This window comes from Trichomonas vaginalis, chromosome II (genome assembly GCF_026262505.1).
Source record: "Trichomonas vaginalis G3 chromosome II, whole genome shotgun sequence".
In the NCBI taxonomy this organism is placed as follows: Eukaryota; Parabasalia; order Trichomonadida; family Trichomonadidae; genus Trichomonas; species Trichomonas vaginalis.
The window spans coordinates 14,754,118-14,777,336 of NC_067204.1; the positions used below are offsets into that span (position 1 = coordinate 14,754,118).

Here is a 23,219-nt window from a genome sequence, read left to right on the forward strand (position 1 = left end):
TTTATTATAATAACAACGAATAGATAGTATAAAAGTTAAGAAAGAACTATATATAAATACACATGTTTGGATATCATAGATGCTTCCAATATTAATTTTATCTCATGTAACTTTGGTCATGCGTGTGAGACTCCATCCTTAAGGGTAGACATAATACTTTCTGATACATTGACATAATATCAATATATCTTCTTCACTCTCCCTCTCTTCTTTCAATTGAAATATCATGCATACACATTCGTTTTTTCGCAAAGCGACATCCTTAAAGAATACTGCAGTATGAATCGCGGTTTTTACCAACTTCATCTTTTTTATCGATACTTGCTCCATGTGAAATAAGAATTTGGGCTATTTCTTTTTTATAAAAATATGCTGCGTAATGAAGAGCTGTGTTTCCAAAAACATCTTTTTCATTGATATTTGCACCATGTGAAAGAAGAACTTCTACTGTTTCTTTGCTGTTACTCAATGTTGCACAATGAAGAGCGGTAAATCCAGTACAATCTTTTTCATTGATATTTGCACCATGTGAAAGAAGAAGTTCGGCTATTTCTTTACTATTATAACGTGCTGCAATATGAAGAGGGGTTTGTCTTTTATTATCTTTTTCATTGATATTTACACCATGTGAAAGAAGAAGTTCGGTAATTTCTTTCTTATTACACAATGCTGCAACATGAAGAGCGGTATATCCACATTTATCTTTTTCATTGATATTTGCACCATGTGAAAGAAGAAGTTCAGCTATTTCTTTATAATTATGATATGCTGCTTCATGAAGAGCGGTTCTTCCATCTTCAGCTTTTTCATTGATATTTGCACCATGTAAAAGAAAAAGTTCGATAAATTCTTTGTCATTAGAACATACTGCATTATAAAGAGCGGTTTTTCCACAGTTACCTTTTTCATTGATATTTGCACCATGTGAAAGAAGAAGTTCAACTATATCTTTACTATTATGCAATGTTGCACAATGAAGAGCGGCATATCCATATTGATCTTTTTCATTGATATTTGCACCATGTGAAAGAAGAAGTTCAGCTATTTCTTTATAATTATAATATGCTGCATAATGAAGAGCGGTATATCCAATACAATCTTTTTCATTGATATTTGCACCATGTGAAAGAAGAACTTCGACTGTTTCTTTACTATTATTTTCTGCTGCTTTATGAAGAGCGGTTTTTCCATCATTGCCTATTTCATTGATATTTGCACCATGTGAAAGAAGAAGTTCAACTATATCTTTACTATTATGCAATGTTGCACAATGAAGAGCGGCATGTCCACCTTTATCTTTTTCATTGACATTTGCACCATGTGAAGGAAGAAGTTCAGCTATTTCTTTATAATTATGATATGCTGCATAATGAAGAGCGGTATATCCATATTTATCTTTTTCATTGATATTTACACCATGTGAAAGAAGAACTTCGACTGTTTCTTTACTATTATTTTCTGCTGCTTTATGAAGAGCGGTTTTTCCATCATTGCCTATTTCATTGATATTTGCACCATATGAAATAAGAAGTTCGGCTGTATCTTTATTATTATTTTCTGCTGTTTTATGAAGAGCGGTATATCCATATTTATATTTTTCATTGATATTTGCTCCATGAGAAATCAGAAATTCAGCTATTTCTTTTCTATTACATTCTGCTGCAAGAAGAAGAGCGGTAATTCCATATTGATCTTTTGCATTAATATTTGCACCATGTGAAAGGAAATATTCACAAATGGATGGAATACCAAACATAGTTGAATAAATAAAACATTTGTCAATATCATTAGTTTGATCGAAATAAACTAAAAACGCATCCAAATTATTATAAATTCCGCACAAATGTAAATTTATTTCTATATTGTATTCATTCATCAAGAATGTAAGAAAATCAATGTTGTGAGAAATTATTGCATATTCCATGGTTTCATAATATGGTATCTGATATTTCAAACATTCACTCATGATTTCTGGATTTCCTCCTAAAAATGAAAAATTTACGCAACAATCAGTTATTTTTGATTTAAATTTCGTCATTAGGAATTTGAAACAGTCAACTGCACCATGGTAACAACATAATTCAAGTAATTGTACTCCTTTATATGGATAAAATATACTTTCTAGTTGTTGATTTTGATTAAATCCTTCTCTTTCTGTGAACGAAATGAATGATTCTTTGTCATTATACATAATTGCTCCGTAAATTGTATTTTCTGTATGAATATTAAGATTTTCTGATTTAAATTTTTTAAAATCATTGAATTGGTTTAATTTAATTCCATATTCTTTATAAAATAGGTAGTTAAAATTACTATGAATGTTTAGAACCTCTTTTACATGATATTCATCAGATATGAGTTTGGCAAGAGCTAAATATGACTTTGTATAGCGATTATTATACAAAAAGAGATATGAAATGTCTCTTATAATATTTGTGGGGTGAAATATCTTTGAATCAATCATTTCTGTTTTGATCTTTTTGTAAATTAAGTTTATTTCTTTTTCATCTTCCGTTTTCATGCGATATAACTCACGATATATATCGATGTAGTATTTGTAGGTACTTCGCAATTCACTGTATTTATTTGGAATAACGTCTTGATCAGACATTAAAATTTTTTTAAAACAATGCATTTTCATTTTACCATATTAGACATCTTTGTAATTCACTAAGGAAAAAGTCCATTATATACCTATGAAAAACTATAAATTCAAAGATTTCGGATAAAATTTATAGCTTTTGATTACTTTAATAGTATGAAATGACACAATGACAATAGTAAAGTCGAAGCAATATAATTGATAAGTTATACAATGAAATTTGATCTATAAATAGTGAATTGAGATATTCTATTCATAGTGATATCTTGTACAACCAATCAAAAGCCATATCGTATAAATTATCTGTGATTTTCATCGAGAATCAAAAATTACATGTCAAGAAAAAAAAATTTATCAGAATGATCTACGGATTTTTCGTCATTAACGAGAACGGTGATATTCGCCTTGCTCGTGCTTATGTAGAGGTGAGTCAAGAGACAAGAAACCGCCTCGCTCATGAAGTTTTTCGCATGGTTTCCACTCGTGCTTCAAATCTTTGCAACATTCTTCCTGGAGATGGTATTACAAGCTACGAATTTCAACGTAAGGTATCTATTGTCTATCGTGCATACGCTTCCTTATTCGTTATCACAGTTGTTGATGAATGCGAAAATCCATTAGCTATGTTGGATATTATTCATACATTTGTTGAAGTTCTTAATGGATGCTTCAAGGATGTCTCTGAAGTTCAACTGGCTTTCAACCCAGACAAAGCTTTACAAGTTCTTGATTCTTTGATCAATGGAGGATTGATCTTTGAGACGCAAACTGATGTAGCATTGTCTCGTCTTGCAGAAGAAAATGCTCAGGATAAGCGCTTTGGCATTAAAATGAACATTCCAGCTAAATAAAATATTGTATGTTTAAACTTTACATTATTTTCATTACTTCAATCATACTTACAAAGTATCAACAAGAGATATTAATACTTTTAAGGTATTGTCTTTTACAAATATAGTTTAAAAAAATTATAATATTTTGAAATCTCGAATTTCTATATATGATATGCCTATTTACAACTACAAGAAACGTACTACAGTATAATTATGACAAAAACTGATAAAAATAAGAAAATATAATTTTATATTTTTATACAAACATTAATATATAACTCTATTTTTTGCAAATTGGGCATTTCATGTTAAGCATTTTGAAGAACTGCTTACATTCAGAACAAATATAGTGTCCACAATGCATTTTGCTTAAATTTTTCTTTTTATCTTCTTTGCAATTTACGCAAACAATCTTGATTTCTTCAGGTGGTGAAGGTTCTTTCTTTTCCTTTGGTTTGAGAATAGAAACAGGTTTTGGTTCGGATTCTATTTTATGTTTCTTTCCAGAAGTTAACAAACCCGTGAGAAGACTAGGTTTCTCAGTTACCACATCAGATTTCGATCGAGATATTTTTTCTTTCTCAGGTTTATCACTAGATTTCCTTTGGCTGAGTAATTGGCTAAGTGAGTTATTTGATGAAGACCTTTCGCTATCTTTCCTTTGGCTGAGTAATTCAGTGAGAGAATTATTGGAAGGAGACTTTTCGACCTTTTTATTTTGTTTCAAATAAACCAGTGGCTTTGGTTTCGATTCTTCTTTCTTTTTGATGGTTGATTGCTGGCTGAGTTGGAAGAAGCTTTCCTGCTGCGATGCTTGAGACATTTGGCTTTGCGAGAAATCATCAGAATCTGCAGATTGCGAGAAAGTAACTGTTCTTTGTGATTGAGTTGCTGATCTTCCTTTTCTTTTCATGAGAAATCCTTCTTTTTTGGCTCTAAAGAACTGATCAATTTCAGTTGTTAAAGTGCTCCAATCATCATAAACATATATAGATTGTTGCATCCACTTTGATAATTGATCTTTAAGACCTGTAAATCTCTCATCGAATAAAACAATTGCAGCATAATCATCAATATGTCTAATGGCTCTTCCAATTGATTGATTGACAGCTCTGACAGCGCATTCTGTATACCATTTCAAGCCTTTTCCAGGCTTCTTGTTCTCAAGCCATTCTCTTTTGAGCTCAACTGTATAATCAGTGAAAGTAGGATAAGGAATTCCAACAACACCAACAAACCTCGCGAAATCGTCAACAAAATCTAAACCTTCACTTGATCGGCCTCTGCAAACAGCCAGAAGTGCTGCTCCTTTCATTGCATCGCGCTTGTAATTCTCGAGAACTGTTGCCTGTTTAACAGCATCTTTCGCTTCGATGTAGATTCTTTTAACACGAGAAGCGTTCGATGAAATACTTCTGCTGACTTCATCCATGTAAGAAAACGACGGGAAAAAGAGAAGAGCTCCTGAAGGAGAAACTTTGAAGACATCAGTGACTGAATCAACCAGTTCTGATTCAAGTCTATTGTTTCCTCTCCTATTTTGGTATGTGAAGTTGAATCTTTGGCCGGAAATTCCAGAATTTGCAATTGCAACAAGAAAATTATCAGGACTAACAATGTGATTACATTCCAACTTGATTGGGAATTTATATTCTAGTTCATCTTCAAGAGAAGAAAGTGGAGAAAGAGTTCCTGATGTCAAGATCATCGTTTTTGGAAGGAAATCGGCTACTTTTTTCATAGCAATCGATGGAGAAAAACAAATAATTGAAATTGTTCTATTCGTTGTAAAAAGAATTGAAAATTTGCTGTCGAACATCTCTACTGCTTCTGTAGCGTTTGGAAATATCAAATCTATGAAAGACATAATACTCTGCATTGAGCCAAATTCGTTGTTAAGGATTTGAAGTTCGTCACCTTTTTGAACAACTAAATCTAAAACAGAATAAACGAGTCTTGAATTCTCTTTGGTTAACCCAGCATCACGGAAGAAAGCATATAATTGTTCAGCGGTTTTCTTAACATATAAAACCGATTTTGCAGAACTTGAAACAGATTCACAAGCAGTTTTATATTCATAATCAGTGTTTTCGAGTGTATCACACTTCTGAAAGATATTCATGAGTATTGCTCGTGTAGAAAGTAAATCATTTCCGTTAACTTTTGCCTTAGAATTCCTTGTTGCGTTTGAAAATCTGTTTGGCTCGATTTTCATGAGAGTTAATGCAGCATCATTGAAACTCTTGAAGTAGATCTTTGCAGAATAAGCTTCAGAACATGTATCCGCAAAGTTGTGCGCTTCATCAAATATTAATACGTTTCCAACTAACGTTGTTGATGGTAGAAACTGACGAACGTTTGGATCAACGATATATGTGTAAGGAGTAAGAATCAAATCTGCTTGCTCTGAATTGATTTGTGCTGCGAAATATGGACAAATCATATGATTCGCGCAATTTTCAATGTACTCTTCTATATCTGAGCATGCCGTAAGAACTTCGTTAGAGTTACTCATCAAATTTTCATCAATACCATATGGACATTGCTTTTTACTTCGAAGATTATGACATAATCTTGTAATTAAGAAATTATCGTATTTATTAATAGTATGATTGATGCATAACATTTTCCTTGAGGCTATATGAGCAACTCTTGGTTTGAAACGTGTTTTTTTCAGTTCTTCAATAACATTAGATAATTGAGAGTGAGTTCTTGAAGAATATACAATTTGGCATCTATAGTGTGTTTGTTCTTTCCATGCTAATGTAGAACAGAGTAAGGATAGAGTTTTTCCTGTACCTGTTGGCGATTCAAGAAGAGCGAATTTTCCATTTTCGCAAGCATCAATCGTTTTGTCCATATAATTAAGTTGAACATCATATGGACGATAAGGAAAACTTACTTGATAACCGTGAATACTAGTACATGTGGGTTCTTGGATGGCCATCAAGTATTCTAAACGTGCACTTTTTTTGAATTTACATGGCAAAAAATTACATAATCAACTAATTAATTGCTTTCTCTGTGTAATACAAGAATCTTGATCAAGTCAGTGTTTTAAAAAGCTTTCAAAGACATATGAACAGTAAATTTCACACTTTGCATTAATAGATATCTGTAATATAGGTTTCCATTAAATATAATACAAATTACAAATTTTCTAAATATCGCAACATATTGAAGGGAAGCATACAATCATTCTATTATACACAATTTTTCATGGAATAACATTATTTTTTGGAATGTAATAAAAGCTATGTAGATCCGAGATTCTAAAATGAATGAGTGTTCTTTTATCCTTTATAATACATTTGCATATAAAAAAATATTAATTTCTGATTGATTATTTTAGAAATAAAAATTCATGACTAAAAATTAAGAAATAAAATCATTGATTTATACAATTTGTTGCTTTAGCAAACAGTATATTGCAAATCTAGAGGTCGGCAGCTGTAATTGTCCAGTTTGGAAGATTTGGAGTCTTTTCAACTGAAGTAAATGGAATAACGAGCTCAGCAATAAGCTTTTTATTAAATATTGGCTCGCCAATTGCAGTATTGAATGAAGCAATGACAGTTATATAAAATATTTTCTTCAATCTCGAAGAATCATCCCATTGTTGCTTGATTATGTCGTATACTTGTGTGGCAAAGGCAGGATCGTTGCAGTTCTGAGCGATGGCTTTGAATAACTTTAACATCAAATTTAACGGAATATTCGGGATGTTTGTAACGGAAATATATTGGAATAATGGGATTATTTCATTTAATGGGATGAATGAGTTGTATTTGGAAAGGTATTTGATTGGAAGAAGGTCGATTTTCTGTTCTTTGACCATTTTAACGACATGTGACAAAACAACCATCTCAATTTCCTTAGATTCAACTAAAGTGTATGCTAGATCGATAAGAGGCAATGCAGCAAGCAAATCTTGGTTCATTTCTGTTATAATGTATTGAGTAAGAAAACCGCAAAGCGTATGGCAGTTTAGACCAACCTCGAATGGTATTAATCCATTGTGCATTGAATTCTGGCAGAAGAGCTTCAAGATGGCAATTAAATTGTTTCTTTGTACTGTGCTCAATGTTGGAAGTGGAAATTCGGGCTCGCGGAACAGCTTGAAGTATTCTGGAATATAACTCTCAAGATTTTCCATTTTATCCTTGCCAACGAGAATTCTGATTAAATTCCAGAAGAAATGGGGAATTCCTTTGTATTGAGACATAGAAACTTCATCGTAAACAATGTTATAGATATTTTCGTATTGAATCATTTCAACAATTGTTGGAATAACTGTTGATGACACTCTGAATAAATCTGAGATAGCTTCTGGAAGGCTGCAGATGCATCTACTGAAAATTTGACCGATAACTCCAAGTGCCATTGAATAATTCTTGCACTTTTTAATTGATTCAATTGCATGGTTTGCAACTTGAAGATTTGTTGCAAAAATTTCAGTAAATGATGCATCAGCAGACTGGAAGAATTTTCCAAACTTCTTTGCTGAGTGATAATGATCTTCAACACTGATGAAATCGATCAAAGCCATTAAATAAGCTGGTTCTCTGAGTTTATCGAGAATATCTTGATCGCTTGAGTTGATTTTAACCCAGAAATCTGGCTGCAAAACAAATTTCTCAATTTCGTCATAAGCTTGTTGAATAGCTGCCTCCATTTTTATATAAAATGAAAAATGACATTCAATTTTGAAATGTTTTATAAAAAAACTAAACATTGGCAATACCAGATACAAGGAATTAAAATAATACAATAAAATATAATAAACCGTTTTTTTTGGAAGAATGCAAATAAAAATCTTGATGAATCAATCCTATCAAAGCTTAGATGCTACACAGACTAACTGCAGATAAAAATTGCTAAACAATTAAATATTCAACTCCAATTAATCAATATACATTTTTAATTTTGCTAGAGTTTGTGAATCATCATTTCTATAGTATGAGATCATAAATTGCTACACCCTCATTGATCCAAGGTGACTATTACGGTAAAAAAGGGGGTTGGCGTCCTAAGGCGTCCTAGTGTAAATTTCTCAAAATTGTGATATTTACATCACATTTTTGAGAGGTTTATGGGCGTCCTAAGGGAAAATTGAATAGCTAGGGCGTCCCGAATTTTCATTCTAAGATTTAAATATATTATATACTTAAGTATAATACAAGCAATATAAAAATTAAATTTTTATTATGTTAACTTATAAGAAATTTTTTTGAATTATCGTTGATTTATTGTAATCTTTCCAGGCTATACTTTTGAAATCAACTTTACCTGTCATACGCATTAATGTAGTAGATGTCCAGGTGTAGCTATTATATCCCAGCAACATTGGTATTTTATCATTGTAAGATATCAAAATGAAGCGTTTTTTCAGATATAATTTTTCGTAAATTTTTCAAAAATATGATGGTAAAAAAGCCTCGACTTGCTCGAAAAATAACAATTTTTTTACTTGTAAAAATAACCCTTTTACAGCATGGGCAGCTATTCAATCACTATTTCTTTTTCTAAAAGTATATTTTTCAAAAAAAATTAAGATCAAATTCGGGCGCGTAAAGGGTTGGCGTCCTAAGGCGTCCTGATGTAAACTATTCAATTTTTGAGAAGTTTACACCATAATTGAATAGTTTATGGCGTCCTGAGAAGAGATTTCAATGGGTATGGCGTCCTAAAAAAATAGAAGAAAATGATTTTTTCTCGATTTTTCTAGAAATTGAATTTTTTAAAAAAGAAAAAAATCAAAACGTATACATTCAAGAAAGACTATAAATGAAGATTTTTCTATTTTTTTTCATTCTAAAACATCTTTTTTTGGATAATTTTTTTTTTAATAAATATGTAAGAAAGATTGAAGAAAAAGTAAATTTACTTTAAGAAAATTCGTTTTACATGATGTAAGACCCATAACAACTATAAATATTCAATTATTTAAAATAAAAAAAGAAAAACAGATTAAATGTATCTCACATCAAAATCCATTGACCTAAGGATGTTAAGTTTCTGTTTTTAAAAGTTGATATTTTTTTTTTTAATTTTAAGAAAATTAATAGCATGTTATTAGACAATAGGAGTGTAATGATATTGACTAAACAGAAATGAGAGAATAGAGATATAATTTTGATAAGCAATATTGCGAACAAATTCTGAAGTAAAATCGCGATCAATAATTGAAAATTACGATCATGTACTGAAAAATGACGATCGAATTGAATGAATAGAATTATATCTAAGAAAAAATAAATTGTATTTAGAAGATGAACAAAGAAAGGTGTATGCTAAAAATCATTTAACAATAAATGGAAATAAAACGAAATTGTTAAAAGAAAAAAATGAAAATTGTTAAATAATATATTATTTTTTAGTCATAAGAATAAAAATATAGTAGTTATAAAAGGAATTAGACTTCATATATCAATTCTTTTTCTCTGTAGATGTGGAACGTTTGCTTTTCGATCTCTTTCGATGAACTTGAAAATATAAGTTATTATAGTTAGTATACCTATCTTGTGTACTGAGGCACTGCGAGCCTCCTTACCCATGATATGTGAATTTGACACTTTACAAAACCGTTAACGTATATTTTACAACACAAACACAAACACCAACTTAACCTTAAATATTTATAAAGCCGCCAACCACTTCACCTCACTACTGTAAAAAATAAACGTTCTCACTTACAAAAGTATTGCAACTCTTCCCATTGCTGTGCTTCACACAATAGTTCATATTCTTCAGTATCGCTGCTGTCGCTCCAATCGTCAGAGTCAAAGTCACTGTCAAAATAAATGTTAGTAAGTTTTGACAAAGCTAATGAAACACGCTTACCGTTTGTATCGTATGCTTGTATAAACTTTCCATTCTTCATTCCTTCATAAACGCTCAAACTAACTTTACCCTTTCTCCCTCGTATCTGATAGAATGTATTTTCACGAGGAACGAAGAACAAATTCTTGAACTCATGACCGTTGTAGTTTGTTATCTCAATAGTTTTCGTCATTTATATAAAAATAAAATAAAAAATAAACTTAAAAATTAATGATATCACCACCCTCACACGTATGAAAACATAGCACAAAAATAAATTTAGGTGAAGTGGTGAGATCTCACCTCTTTTTTCACCTGTTTTTTCACCCTGTTGAATTCATTGCTTTATAACTCTCTTCCTTTCTCCAACTCTTCTAACTTCTTCCTAAGTTCAGCAATGTTGTCCTCATGAAGTTTAATCTTTCTCAAAATTCCTTCTTTATCTAATGGTTGCTTTATCTTTCTAAACTGAACTCTACCATCCTTCATAGTATGAATGTAAAAACCTTCTGGAATAGTTCCTGATTTAATGTATTCTACCAAGAACTTTTGTTTCATTGCTTCAGTGACTTTATTTGTCATTTCAATCAAATAAAAATTTTAATATTAAATAAAAATAACGTTATTTTTCAGTAAGGAAACGCAGGAGTTTTACGATTTATTTGAGGAGTAGGTTCTGGTTTAAATGTTGGAGTCGGTTTAGGAGTTGACTTTTGAACAGGAGTTTGTACTTCCATAGGTTCAGGAGTCATTGAAGGTTTTGCTTGTGAAGGTGTTGGAGTTTGTTTAACTTCAGCTACTTCAGTATTATTTACAACATTTGCTTTATTTCTTTTCAACATCATAACTGCTCCTGCTGTAGCTAGCAAACCTAGTGGGAGACCATATTTATATAAGGACTTGACCAAATGCTATTTTTGACAGGAGCTGGTGGAACACCTAACCTTGGTGAGACTGCTCTTTGCCATTGTGCAGCTCGCAAGAAATATTCAATAGGTGCTCCATAATCGTTTGGTAAAGTTTGTTTCATAGATGGTGAAGGTTCACGAGAGCTTGATGAAGAACTCATTTATAAGCTTTAAAAATAAACGTTCATCCTTTATTCCTCACTGTCGTCCGTAGCTAAGTTATAGTCATCTAATCTTATTATGGGGATGCCATTAGCACGCACCTGAATGGCAAAGCAACAATCCCTCATAAATCCAATAAGTGGCTTTGGTACATTTTCAGTTGCTAGTTCAATAGGTCCTTTAACAGACAATTTGTATGTTATTGGAGCAGTAGATGTTTGACCTTGCTGGAAGCAAAAGTCCACTTCTGTTGGAAAACCACATAAGAAATGTGTGTTGTCATAGCTATCCCATTTATGTTCCACACTACCATCATCCACCAATGACCTCATAACATCTTCATTAAATCCATCATATCATTGTTTGTATTGCAAGCGTTCGCAACCATTTCATAAAATACAGGTCCATATGATTTTTCAGGTTCTGCAGGCATATTTCCATAAGCTCCCATGGAAAGCTGAAGATATTTAAACTTAGGGTTCTCAAAATTAACATAATAGTTGTCTTTCTTTCTAAATAGTGCCCAAATACTTTTAACATTAATAGGCGTATAAGCTGCTGTAAATGTTGCCATGTCGTGAACTATCTGTATTCTTTGAGAATGAACCGTCCATAGGAATCCAATCCATAACTTTAACAGGAAAACATAAAGCCTCGTTTGTATAATGTTCTACAAGTTCTGTATAAATGTTAGGGTCTAAAGAGAATGACTTTGGATGAATGAAACATTCATTAAAATCCATCTTTGTTCGAAATAGTTGCTGGGTTACAGTTGTAATAGTAACTGTTCCACTAGCTTCTATTGCCTTCGTTATCATAGTGAATGGTTCATTCCATGGAACAAATTTATTTGTCGGTGGATTTGAATCTGAAGCAAATGCAACTTTAAGAGTTGGATTGAAAGCAATGATATCATTTACAGATATAGATGTGCATTGTAAGGCGTCGCTACTGAACTTTACTTTAAGCTGAATGTTTCCTGCAAAAGCTGGAATAAATCGAATAGCTTCTAATGGAAGGAATCTTCTAACAGGAATTCTTAAACGAAGCTTAAAATCAAATGACTTTCCTGCTGTAATTGGACCACTAACAATTTGTCCTGTTCTGCATGTTCCCGAATGACTCCATACATCTTCATGTCGAGTCTTTGAGAAAACATCTACTTTCTTTATTTGTTCGGTAGTTTGTGTGTTTGAAGTTATATATGCTTCTTCTCTTGCGTTGTCTTGAGAATATACGATACGACCATTTGCAAGGATTTGATATCCAGCAACTGCATAGAAAGCGTCATCGAAACCAATCCAAAATCCTGGTGGGTTTGTTTTATTGGAACCTGAACCAATTTCTTTATCTGCAATAAATTGACCTTCCATTTTATACATAATGAATGTATTGTAAAGGTCCAACATATTTTCACCAGGAGGTGAGAGATTGAATGTTACCCATGTGTTATCTTTAGCAGTTCCAGGTTGTGATGGAATCTTTGCGTCAGAATATTTTCTATTAGTGTCACCAATTTGAACTGCATTGTCTATGATATCGAAATATGAGCGAATCTGATGAATATGCTCTGCTGGAGTAAATTCGTTTAGCTGTTCGTTCTGCATGTATTTACTTCAGATAAAAATATCTATTTACTTCATTATTCTCACTCTTCTTCTTGGCATTCGTGGTGGAAGTTGTTTCTTGACATTTTCAATGAACTGTACATTCTCTTTTCTCTCAACTTCTTTCACTGGTGGGTCAGGGTTCTTTGACTCGGTTTGTTTTTCAATGAAATTCACGAACTTTGCAATAAGCTCTTGGTTCGTTATTGAAAGTACATCTGACTTCTTTTCTTCTGGTTCTTTTGGTGGCTCAGTTTGAACAGAAGGTTTTATATGGGCTTCGTGGACTTCACCCTTGCCATGCACCTTAATGTTGTCGCTTTCTGCATTCGCTAATGGAACCTTTCTTTTTCTTACATATATTTTACCATCTTTACTCTGACTTACGTAATAGAAAGGATGTTGTATTCCTCTTGCGTCATTTAATATAATAGACTCTCGCTCTGATTTTGACAAGCTCATTTTACATCGGTTAAAGTTTTAATTTTATTTTTTATCTGCAATCAAATGACTCAGACAAGTCATATGGACAAGACCCAAGGGGTCATAGATGTTGAAGCATTGAAGAAAGAAATTCGCGAGCAAATTTTATCCGAACTGAAGGAACAAAAACAAGAACAAAAGCCAGAGAGACCAAAGAGAAAACTTAGTGAAAAACAACTTGCTGCATTAGCTGCTGGAAGACAAAAGAACCCACGTTTGCTGGCGAAGAAAGCTAGAGAAGAAGCAAAAGCAAAGGAAGAACAAAAAGCTAAAGAAGCTGAAGCAAAGAAAGAGTAAATGGTTTATATTTATCCGAATTAAATGTATAGACAAATACCTTTAACTGTTGCGTTCAGTAGTGAAAACCCTGACGTCAAAATAAAGGGGAACAGAGTAACGTTTAAGTTTCCAACAGACTGGATTGTGAACATAAATGAAGAGAAGTACATTGGCATAACATCTATGTATATAACACGTGCTTTCAGAAAGGTTGACTTTATACTTCAAGTCGAGATAGAAAATGACGAACAGTCTTTAAGCGCCCAAAACATTCACATATACAAATACTTTAAAGACGATACAACATTGCAACAATGTATGATTTCATTTAATGAGATGTTCGAGAAAAAGTTCAACATTGAAGTACAAACTTTACAGCCTTTACGTGAGTTTCTTGCACAACTGAAAGAAGAAGGTAGTCAGCCACAACTTATAGACTTTCATTATGAATTTAATGAAAATGAAGATGGAACTCATGACTGTCAGTTTGTTATATATTCACCATTCAATGAAGTAGCTAAAGAGAAAGAAAATCCATTACGTATAGGGTTTCAAATCTCTGAACCCAATGAAGACTTCAAGAATGTTTTCAATTATGATGCAATGCTTCCGAGGAAAAATGAATTTTCAAAGATTGTAACACCTGGCATTTGGGATAGAAAGCAAGCTATATTATATTCAAACTTAAGTAAGGGAGTTGAAAATGAGTTCATTGGTCATACAAGAAATTCACCATTACCAAATCCTAAATACTATAAATTAACTGGCTTCAATCGTGAGTTTTGGATAGACATGTTCTCCACTCATGACCATAACTGCCCAGTGTTCTTACCTCCAGACCATAAGGACTGTCTCTACATTGAAGCACAACTCTTAAACTCTACCATCGCAGTATTGTAAATGACCACATGGGCTTCGCCCTTGCCGCTAGCGGCTTATTTTTATCATGAATGACCTCATTGCTGACAAAAATAAATGACCTCAGAACTTCAACTTACGAATAAAGCTTGTTTTAGTCGTTATTGAGAAGTTAAACTTTTCCTCAAATGCAGGTGTAGCAGACTTACATAAGTCAAATCCAATCTCTTGACCGTCATAAAGTGCTTTGTAAAGTTTCATTAAACTGAACTCAGAGTCTTTGTCATATGTTCCAACAGGTATGTGAATGTTCTTATCTTCATTGTAATAGCATTGTATAGCTTCAGGAAACATTTCATTTGCTGTTAAAGCAAGGACGTCTTGTTTGACACCTTTGCAACGTGCATGGAATGCAACTTCATTTAAATCGTTAGTGAGTAAGTCTATGTAAGTCTTCTTTCCACAAAATATTGACTTGTATGCTAAACTTTGTTTTCCAGGTGTTATTTCTGCGAAGTCAGAATGAAATTGACCAAGGTTCTTTCCTATAAGTTCTCTACCGTATCTCTTCTTAAACTCTGCTGCAAGCTTTGGTATGTCTTCATTGTAAATGTGCATCGAATCTGTATCCTGATAAAATGCTTTTAATCCTAAGTCTTCAATCGTGCAAAACACTTCATTCATTATTCTCTTCGACATAGACAGAATATTAACACCAAGTGGACAGAAGTTAAAGTGTCTGCAAATGCTTTTCGTTAGCTTGAAAATAGTTTTATCTGAACCATTCAAACCTTCGAACTTCACTATATGGTTGTAATTTCTTATAGCATATCTTATAGCATCTTTGTCATCTACTATGGTTATTTTTGACTCAATAGGAGATAAAATAGTTTTGCCATAAATGCTGTTCAGAATGAGCTTTATATTTTCTTGCAAAGGATTTCCTTCTTTCTTATACTTTAACCTTAACTCAAACAATTTCTTAACTTCATCTCTTATTCTCAAATCTCTGTTTCCATCGTAATAGTATCCTTGCAACACTTCACATTTGACACCTTGATATTTTATGAGGTCTTGTAATGTTATATGGTCAACATACATTAAACAGCAAGTGTTTGAACTTCTGGGAACGTTAAGTTCTGGATTTAGTTCAGGGTCACAAACTATTAAAGGAAAGTGTCTATGTATTCCAATCTCTGTTATCTTAATGAGAACAAAGAAGCCAGACATAAACTTTTCACCAATGGGTTCCTTTTGGTCGTCATCGAATAAATGTCTCATGAGATACTCTGTGCTTAACATCTCATCCTTCAATACTTTTGGAATTCCTTCTAAAGTATAAAGTCTTGCTATAGCTGATGGATATAATGAAACAGCGTCGAAGTCAGCAATGAGTTTCTTTTTGCTCTTTTGTTTAATGTTATCTGACAACATACATCTTCCACCTTGAATGCATCTCGAAATAAATTCTCTTGGTTTATTTGAGAGGTCATAAAGATTTCCATTCGGGAAGTACACTCTGTTCTCAAATAATTTGTTAGCAATTGAACAAATACTAACGTAGTCATAAACGTTTAAATCAAACTCTTTCAATAAGTCATTGCGGAACTTTACAAAACCTTCTCTTAAAATTCTTACATCTTGTTTGCAATAAAATGTGCTATATTTTTCTAAGTCGAAGTGGTTTTCATCTATTCTGCAACCTTTGATGGAATCTATGTTTTTCATAAATGTATCTGCATCCTGGATAAACTTACATGCTTCAGAAATGACACCAGTTCTGTTGTCATTTGCTAACAAAGTACTGCTGTAGTAGTTATATGGAAATACTTCTTTCGGTCCTGTTTGTAAGTTAAACATAGCAGGAAATAGTTTAAGCTTCTTATTTATAACACTGTAAGAGTCTTTTATAATAATTGCCCTTCCTTTATATAAGCCAGTTATTTGCATTGTTCGTGAACCTTTAATGATGGGAGTTCCTTTCACTTCTGTCATGTGTCTTAAGATGAAGTTTATATCATAACTGAGGTTATGGAAATATATTAAACTCTTGTCAGGAAGTCGTTCCAAAAATTCTGTTGCACAGTTCTGACCCCAAATGCTTTCACTCACTGAACCATCTTCACTGTCGTAACATATGTTAAAAGCTTTATGAAAGCCATCGTACTACACTCAAAGTCAGCAAAGAAAACGTGCTCAGGAATGAACTTGCACTTATTTTTATTTACTTCTTTTGACTCTGCTTTCTTCTTCAGTTGTACACAATACTTTGGAGCATATGTCAAATCTTTAAATGGTGCAAGGTTCTGTTTATATAAGTCAGTCGTATATGTGAAAAGTTCTCCATAAGAAATAGGTTCGAAATATTTGCACTCCCACAATGTTTTCATAACATCCCATAGCGGTGTTGTTCTATCATAACGAACTACATATTTGTTCTCTCTCTTTGTATAAATCTTCATCTGTTTCTCAATGTTCATTCCACCACACTCCTTCAAGATTTCTATATAGTTGCGAATGAAATATGTTGTCATTGGAAGTCTTTCGTTTAGCATGTAGTGGTCTTCAACAAGAAGTAAGTCAATAGTTCGAACAGTTTTACATTCTTTTGGTATATATCTCTTTATTTCATTATGTCTTGAGTCATTGAAGTAACCAATGGTAACATTAAATGCTATACCTGTTGAATCGGAAATTTCTTGTACTTTACTTTGAGGAAAGTCTCTAACACGAATGACTTCTCTCATGTGGTCAATAGTTTCTTCATTTACTCCAGCCTGAATGCAAGCATAAACGAAACAATTGTCTTCTTCTGTCATAAGTGTTGCAGTTCTTTTGTTCAGTTCATTGAAGATTTGGTAGCGTTCAAGATTTATAGGTAATGTGCAAAGATACTTCCAGAACTGACCGCTTCTCTTCTTATAAAACTTCTTTTCACCAAGGATTTCATTCCAGAAGTCATCTATATCTTGTTTATCTCCTGTTTGTTTAAGTCTGTTCAATAATCTTTTCTGTCTTTCTGTCAGTGTGCTTTCATCTCTATATGGTCGCTTCTGTGGCTTTCCTTTCTTTACATCTGACATCGTTAAGCCTTCATATTCTGTTAAATCATACATCTTTATTTCAGTAAGATTCTTTATGTTTGTCAAGAAGAAGTCATAGTGCATTTCAACAATACCTGCAGCATTTGCTTCTATCTCTGATATAAAGTTCTCCTTCAAGAGCTGATGTAGTAATGTTCCAATATTATTGAGGTTTAACGTAGAACATTCATACTTTCCACCAAGTTTATAACATACCATCCATCTCTGTTGTGAGTTTATTTTAATCTTCTCTAAGAGTCTCATGAAAACCTTACCGAAATGTTTGTGTAAGTAGTCTCTGTTTGGTTCATCTAAAGCTTCGATGTTAAAGTCAATGAGTCTATTGCCTGTCTTAACATTCCTCTTCCTATTCTCTTCATCTTTCTTTAACCATCTCTCACCTTCTTTTGGTTTGTCGTCAATGGAACGAAGGACATCGTTAGCTTTGCGAACTTGTTCTATAGCGCTCTTAAACGTCTCTCTTCTTCTTGTTTCACCAACGTTTGCATTTGTTATGTCAAACATCTCTTGACGAACATCATGCGAAAGAGCTTTACGAGTATGACCAACGTTCGCATTTGTTATGTCAAACATTTCTCTTCTTACTTCATGAGGTACTGAACGTCTATGATATAAGTCAATAGCAACGTCATTTAAAGGAAATGCTCTTGCATGGACTTCGTCCTCGCCGCGTTGCGGCTTTATGAACTCATGAATTCTATCATAAGTTATTTCACCATTATAGTCATTGAGGATGTCAGCGAGTGCTTTTTTGTTTGTTGCGTAATGCTTTGCAACATCTATATTAGCTTCTGTAAGAAGTTGTTTTATTTCCGAGTGTTCTAACTTAGACAACTTCCGATACATCTTTAGTAGGAAATAAAAAATATTTTTTTGAAAAAATTAGATTAGATTTTTTAAAGTTATTTTTCAAAATAATTTAATATTTTTATTTTAATGAAACACATGCAAGATTGCAAGTTCTTTTCATACAATGCTCTCGCTAATGCCATCAAGAATGAGTTCAGTAATGCTTCAAATGTTAATGTTATCTTTAACAAGAAGTTTGTGAAAGAATCTAAGTTTGGTCAGTATGTCAGACCATTAGCTATCGTCATTGACCGCAAACGTTATACTTCACAAGAGTTAGCAGTAGTTTTGAAACAAAAGAGTTTCTTCGTGAATGTCAAAGATACTCATTATACTGTCATAAAGAACTCTAACGTTGACTTCTTCAGTATTGCTATGAATCTTTCCGAACAGAAAGACTATAAGAAAGGTGAAACAGTTGTGAAATATTATCCTTCATCTCTGAAGACAATAACGAACAAAGATGTCATACAAAAGTTCTTACCAAAGGTTGAAGAAGCTTCTATTGACATTGACGAAGGAAGTGAAATGGTTGAAGAAATTGACCCTGACGTCATTTAAGCAAAAATATATTTTTGAATAACTGAAAGTGTCACCACGTCACCATGTGCTACCAGGTTAATTAACTTCTTTTAAAAATGATGACAACATGACATTTTGACAACAGTCCAGGAAATAAATTTTATCATTAATGTTTACGTTAATGTTTTTCATTAAATTTTGACAAAGTGCAAATCTTCACTTCGTCAAAAAGTTAATGTTTTTCATTGAAATCGGTAAGTTTTCATTAAATTTTGACAAAGTGCAAATCTTCACTTCGTCAAAAAGGTAATGTTTTTCATTGAAATCGGTAAGTTTTCATTAAATTTTGACAAAGTGCAAATCTTCACTTCGTCAAAAAGTTAATGTTTTTCATTGAAATCGGTAAATTTTCATTAAATTTTGACAAAGTGCAAATCTTCACTTCGTCAAAAAGTTAATGTTTTTCATTGAAATCGGTAAATTTTCATTAAATTTTGACAAAGTGCAAATCTTCACCTCGTCAAAAAGTTAATGTTTTTCATTGAAATCGGTAAGTTTTCATTAAATTTTGACAAAGTGCAAATCTTCACTTCGTCAAAAAGTTAATGTTTTTTCATTGAAATCGGTAAGTTTTCATTCTTCCTCTTTGAAGTTGTCGAAATATTCTGTTATCTTTTCTTTCAGTAATGTTAAGTCTTCTTTGAATGTAAGTATTGTGCAACCTTTGATGTCATAGTGTGTTTGAGGAAGAGTATTTTTGACAATTTCCTTTATTTGCTCATTCGGTGTCATTGAAATCGGTAAGTTTTCACGATAGAACCAGTTTCTGTCAGATTTATATATCTTAGCTAAGTCATAAAAGCTCTTGTTGTTTCTTCTCACTAAATGCAACATAACCATATCTCTATCTTCTTCTTTCTCCAACTCTTCAGTATATATCATATACTTATAACTCTTTTCCTTTCCTTTTGGTACTGAACGTGGTATTCTTTTCTGTATGCTTTTGTCTTTGGATTCAATGACTTCATCTTTTGCTTGAAGTTTCATTTCCATATCTTCACGTTCTGCTTTATATAGTTCATCTAACATCATGAAAATATAACAAGCATAACGAGGTGAAGCCCACATTGCTACAGCATTTACTAAAAGTCTATGAACATAATAACCTTTCAAACCAGGAGCCAAATTCTTGCGATTTTCGTACGGAATCTCTTCTCTCGGTTTTCCGAGGGAAGCAATCATATGAGGAAATTCTTCTAAAAGTTCTTTTGTCTGTTGGTTTTCAAACCAATGATATGCTTGCTTTGTAGAACGAAGAGCATTCATTATACTTTGCATTTGGTACATGTCATCTTTGACCGAACGAATGAGGCGAAGTTGTTTGTTATATTGTATGTATTCGTATTCTTCATTTATGGCTTCATGGACTATAACTGTTGTTGTGTTCTCTGATGTTGACATTACTGTTCTTACATACAGGATAAAAAAATAAATAAAAAAAATTCTAACTTTATTTTCTGACTTTCACAAAAGACCAAAAATAAACGCTTTACATGTATTTTTCAGCAACTTCGTCAAATAATTTTATAGCTTTATCTATCTCATCTACTTCGAAAGTTTCTTTACCTTTCATGGGAGCACCATACATTTTCTCAAACTTTTCAAGTAGTTCTGTTTCTGCAGCTCTCATATCATTAACGAACACAACCTTGACTCTATTGACTGTACTGTCATATCTTTGAGTTATATTATATGTTCTTCCTATCTTATATCTCTTTGTATTGAAGTCCTTCGGTTTCTGAACGATATAAAGTAAGCCTTCACTGCAACGTTCCGTATCGAATGAACCATAAGTTATGAAGTTATATCCAACAACTGGGTCAATCCATAACAAAACTATTGGTATAAGACTTTTGTCAATGAGATATGCTGTAGTTCCATAGAATCTTACCGATATCATAAGCTCAGGATTTCTTGTCAAAATTTTCTGAGTTGAAGCATTTCTAACCCAGTGGTTTGTTTTCTTTTCAGATGGAGATATAATGTCTGACAAAGAATATTTGTTGTATTTCTTTGAGTATCTTACGTTTAAATCACCTATTCTAACCACTTTGGTGTCATTGTCTATCTTTCTAACTGTTTCAAACTCAATGTTTGACATTACTGTCTTTACATACAAGATAAAAAATTTTCTTAGAAAAAAATTAGCGTTATTTTTCTAACTAATGAAATTCATGAAATTTGGTCATTTTTCAGACAAAAATAATGTTTAGGGTAGATGGTTAGATCTAACCTGATATCTAACCTCATTTCTACCCTCATTTCTACCCTCATTATTCATAACGTTTTACATGGTAAACGTTATGAATTCGTGAGATTCTAAACAGTTTTCTAGCTTCTATTTCTTCTTTTAGTACATCGAATGTTTTAACAATGCCGAAAGTTTCTTTATACTTCTTCTTGACATCAGATAAAAGGAAATCATCAGCTGTGGGATAGTTTTTATTAAGAAATGTCAACATGTCCATTTTATCTTCTGCTGGCTTTTCTGCTTCTTTCTTTAAGTCTGCGTAATCGTTTCTCATTCTTTCTATCTCTTTTACTGAGTAGTTATATTTCCTCATTGCTGCTTTACATTTTGAACATTGCGGATTCATTTTTGCGTTATACATTGAAATTTGACCTGCTAGAACAACTAAGGCGTCAATGGTTTTCTTTAACTCAAAAGTTGTTGGTTTTATCTGTTCGTTCCATACTTTGCCTCTTCTGTCTTTATCTCTTATCTGCCACACACATTCAGCAGCTAATGAAACAAAGTTATCGTAAGTCTTAAACTCCTCAGATTTATATATGTCAGAAATGTTTTTATAAACCATGTCGCAATCTTTGTTCATAACTTTATGGTTGCAATGAAAACCAAGGAATTCATAATTTACTTTACGTATGAACTTCTTTATTTCTACTGAATCAGTAACTTTAACTTCAATTTCATCGAATTCAGGAATAGTGAGCTTTTGTTGTTGGATTTCAGGCAATTTGGGTAAATGGTCAATAATGTCCTGCATGTCATAAAGATACTGTTCATTTGTTTCATCTTTCGCACTACAGTCTAAATTACTTGTTAAAAGTTCTTGCTTAATTCTTTGTATTTCTGTCTCAAAAGTATATGAAGAAGGAATGAAGTTTTTCATCTCTACCAACATTGACGTAGGATTCATGATTAATGAATTTGGTGCCGTGCATGCTGTCGAAAGTGCTGATGTTTCGATTTTTGTAATCATATTTATATAAAAATAAAAAAAAATAAATAAAAATAAAATTAACTTTATTTTTTTCTATCTTAAGGAAATTCATGAAAATTCATGAGGGTAGAAATGAGGGTAGAAATGAGGTTAGATCTAACCATCTACCCTAAACATTATTTTTGCTGAATTCAGCAACAAAATGAACGAGGTCAGGATGTATGTAAATACCTTTGAATTCATTTATAACGCCCTTAGTAAGCTCATAAAATGCTTGTTTTGCATCACATTTTGACGAAGTGCAAATCTTCACTTCGTGTCATGATGCAAAAATAATGAGTTCATTTACTCACAATATTTTTGTACAAAATGTAAACTTTACATAACCGTTTCTATCATACATGATATTTAGTTGACATTGTAAACTATCTTCATGTAAAGTATGGCGGTTTGAAACCGTCGGGAACCTTCACTTTTTGACGAACTTTCCGCAGCATTTCTTTGTATATACACCATTCTGTAGCGTTAAAAGACTTTTGACATTTTGCCAAGAATGTTCGTTTAGACGCTGTCATATAACCATATTCTTGAACAATATTGTTTTATACGAATCGTACAATGTACCTTTCATCTAAACACTCAAAGTCAGTTTCATCTATGAACAGTTCATATAACACTCTTGTTTGCTTCTTTAACAATGTTTGTCTCTCTTCAGGGTATGTGGGAATTTGTCTTGGATTGAACTTTGAAAATATCTAATGTCATAAAATATGAGAACAAGTGGTTGAAAAAGTCAGATGTCAAAGTTTCTGCTAAGTCGTCAAAATATCTGTATCTTGCATATGAAGAAGTCTGACGTTCTGACAACTACTATCTTCTGTTCAGAACTTTCTAACTTCATCGGAACAGCATTGTTTGAAACCATAATGACAGTTTGCAACATTTTCA

General features: G+C 32.5%; 15 protein-coding genes and 2 pseudogenes across 17 annotated transcripts, besides 3 other annotated features; 4 read left to right on the top strand and 13 right to left on the bottom strand.

Moving 5' to 3' along the window:
* Positions 1 to 262: 262 nt before the first annotated feature.
* On the bottom strand, positions 263 to 2,611 carry TVAGG3_0545830 (cyclin-dependent kinase inhibitor 2C-related family; the record flags this gene model as incomplete). The annotated part of the gene is made up of 1 exon (XM_001309678.1): positions 263 to 2,611. The coding sequence occupies one exon, from the start codon at positions 2,609 to 2,611 to the stop codon at positions 263 to 265; it is 2,349 nt and encodes a 782-aa protein (XP_001309679.1).
* A 344-nt stretch (positions 2,612 to 2,955) lies between these two features.
* Positions 2,956 to 3,495, top strand: TVAGG3_0545840 (protein transport; the record flags this gene model as incomplete). The annotated part of the gene is made up of 1 exon (XM_001309677.1): positions 2,962 to 3,453. The coding sequence occupies one exon, from the start codon at positions 2,962 to 2,964 to the stop codon at positions 3,451 to 3,453; it is 492 nt and encodes a 163-aa protein (XP_001309678.1).
* Positions 3,496 to 3,715: 220 nt separating this feature from the next.
* On the bottom strand, positions 3,716 to 6,295 carry TVAGG3_0545850 (DNA repair DEAD helicase RAD3/XP-D subfamily member family; the record flags this gene model as incomplete). Its single annotated transcript, XM_001309676.1, has 1 exon — positions 3,716 to 6,295. One exon carries the CDS (start codon positions 6,293 to 6,295, stop codon positions 3,716 to 3,718), a length of 2,580 nt encoding a protein of 859 aa, XP_001309677.1.
* Positions 6,296 to 6,767: 472 nt separating this feature from the next.
* Positions 6,768 to 8,115, bottom strand: TVAGG3_0545860 (uncharacterized protein; the record flags this gene model as incomplete). Its single annotated transcript, XM_001309675.1, has 1 exon — positions 6,872 to 8,110. The coding sequence occupies one exon, from the start codon at positions 8,108 to 8,110 to the stop codon at positions 6,872 to 6,874; it is 1,239 nt and encodes a 412-aa protein (XP_001309676.1).
* A 336-nt stretch (positions 8,116 to 8,451) lies between these two features.
* Positions 8,452 to 8,566: a mobile genetic element.
* Positions 8,567 to 9,007: 441 nt separating this feature from the next.
* Positions 9,008 to 9,122: a mobile genetic element.
* Positions 9,123 to 9,940: 818 nt separating this feature from the next.
* Positions 9,941 to 23,219: part of a mobile genetic element that runs on past the window's edge.
* On the bottom strand, positions 10,124 to 10,450 carry TVAGG3_0545900 (uncharacterized protein; the record flags this gene model as incomplete). Its single annotated transcript, XM_001309674.1, has 1 exon — positions 10,124 to 10,450. One exon carries the CDS (start codon positions 10,448 to 10,450, stop codon positions 10,124 to 10,126), a length of 327 nt encoding a protein of 108 aa, XP_001309675.1.
* TVAGG3_0545910 (uncharacterized protein) lies at positions 10,603 to 10,839 on the bottom strand (the record flags this gene model as incomplete). The annotated part of the gene is made up of 1 exon (XM_001309673.1): positions 10,603 to 10,839. The coding sequence occupies one exon, from the start codon at positions 10,837 to 10,839 to the stop codon at positions 10,603 to 10,605; it is 237 nt and encodes a 78-aa protein (XP_001309674.1).
* On the bottom strand, positions 10,887 to 11,227 carry TVAGG3_0545920 (annotated as a pseudogene). The gene has a single exon. A coding segment is annotated over exon 1 (341 nt).
* TVAGG3_0545930 lies at positions 11,357 to 12,934 on the bottom strand (annotated as a pseudogene). The gene has a single exon. A coding segment is annotated over exon 1 (1,578 nt).
* TVAGG3_0545940 (uncharacterized protein) lies at positions 12,962 to 13,396 on the bottom strand (the record flags this gene model as incomplete). The annotated part of the gene is made up of 1 exon (XM_001309671.1): positions 12,962 to 13,396. One exon carries the CDS (start codon positions 13,394 to 13,396, stop codon positions 12,962 to 12,964), a length of 435 nt encoding a protein of 144 aa, XP_001309672.1.
* On the top strand, positions 13,442 to 13,714 carry TVAGG3_0545950 (uncharacterized protein; the record flags this gene model as incomplete). Its single annotated transcript, XM_001309670.1, has 1 exon — positions 13,442 to 13,714. One exon carries the CDS (start codon positions 13,442 to 13,444, stop codon positions 13,712 to 13,714), a length of 273 nt encoding a protein of 90 aa, XP_001309671.1.
* On the top strand, positions 13,739 to 14,596 carry TVAGG3_0545960 (uncharacterized protein; the record flags this gene model as incomplete). The annotated part of the gene is made up of 1 exon (XM_001309669.1): positions 13,739 to 14,596. One exon carries the CDS (start codon positions 13,739 to 13,741, stop codon positions 14,594 to 14,596), a length of 858 nt encoding a protein of 285 aa, XP_001309670.1.
* TVAGG3_0545970 (organellar and viral DNA polymerase type B) lies at positions 14,678 to 16,282 on the bottom strand (the record flags this gene model as incomplete). Its single annotated transcript, XM_001309668.1, has 1 exon — positions 14,678 to 16,282. One exon carries the CDS (start codon positions 16,280 to 16,282, stop codon positions 14,678 to 14,680), a length of 1,605 nt encoding a protein of 534 aa, XP_001309669.1.
* Positions 17,450 to 18,504, bottom strand: TVAGG3_0545980 (organellar and viral DNA polymerase type B; the record flags this gene model as incomplete). The annotated part of the gene is made up of 1 exon (XM_051238021.1): positions 17,450 to 18,504. A coding segment is annotated over one exon (1,055 nt), but the record flags the coding sequence as incomplete, so codon positions are not given.
* On the top strand, positions 18,595 to 19,068 carry TVAGG3_0545990 (uncharacterized protein; the record flags this gene model as incomplete). Its single annotated transcript, XM_051238022.1, has 1 exon — positions 18,595 to 19,068. One exon carries the CDS (start codon positions 18,595 to 18,597, stop codon positions 19,066 to 19,068), a length of 474 nt encoding a protein of 157 aa, XP_051095846.1.
* Positions 19,922 to 20,490, bottom strand: TVAGG3_0546000 (KilA, N-terminal/APSES-type HTH, DNA-binding family; the record flags this gene model as incomplete). The annotated part of the gene is made up of 1 exon (XM_051238023.1): positions 19,922 to 20,490. A coding segment is annotated over one exon (569 nt), but the record flags the coding sequence as incomplete, so codon positions are not given.
* On the bottom strand, positions 20,579 to 21,190 carry TVAGG3_0546010 (organellar and viral DNA polymerase type B; the record flags this gene model as incomplete). The annotated part of the gene is made up of 1 exon (XM_001294835.1): positions 20,579 to 21,190. The coding sequence occupies one exon, from the start codon at positions 21,188 to 21,190 to the stop codon at positions 20,579 to 20,581; it is 612 nt and encodes a 203-aa protein (XP_001294836.1).
* Positions 21,363 to 22,310, bottom strand: TVAGG3_0546020 (organellar and viral DNA polymerase type B; the record flags this gene model as incomplete). Its single annotated transcript, XM_001294836.1, has 1 exon — positions 21,363 to 22,310. The coding sequence occupies one exon, from the start codon at positions 22,308 to 22,310 to the stop codon at positions 21,363 to 21,365; it is 948 nt and encodes a 315-aa protein (XP_001294837.1).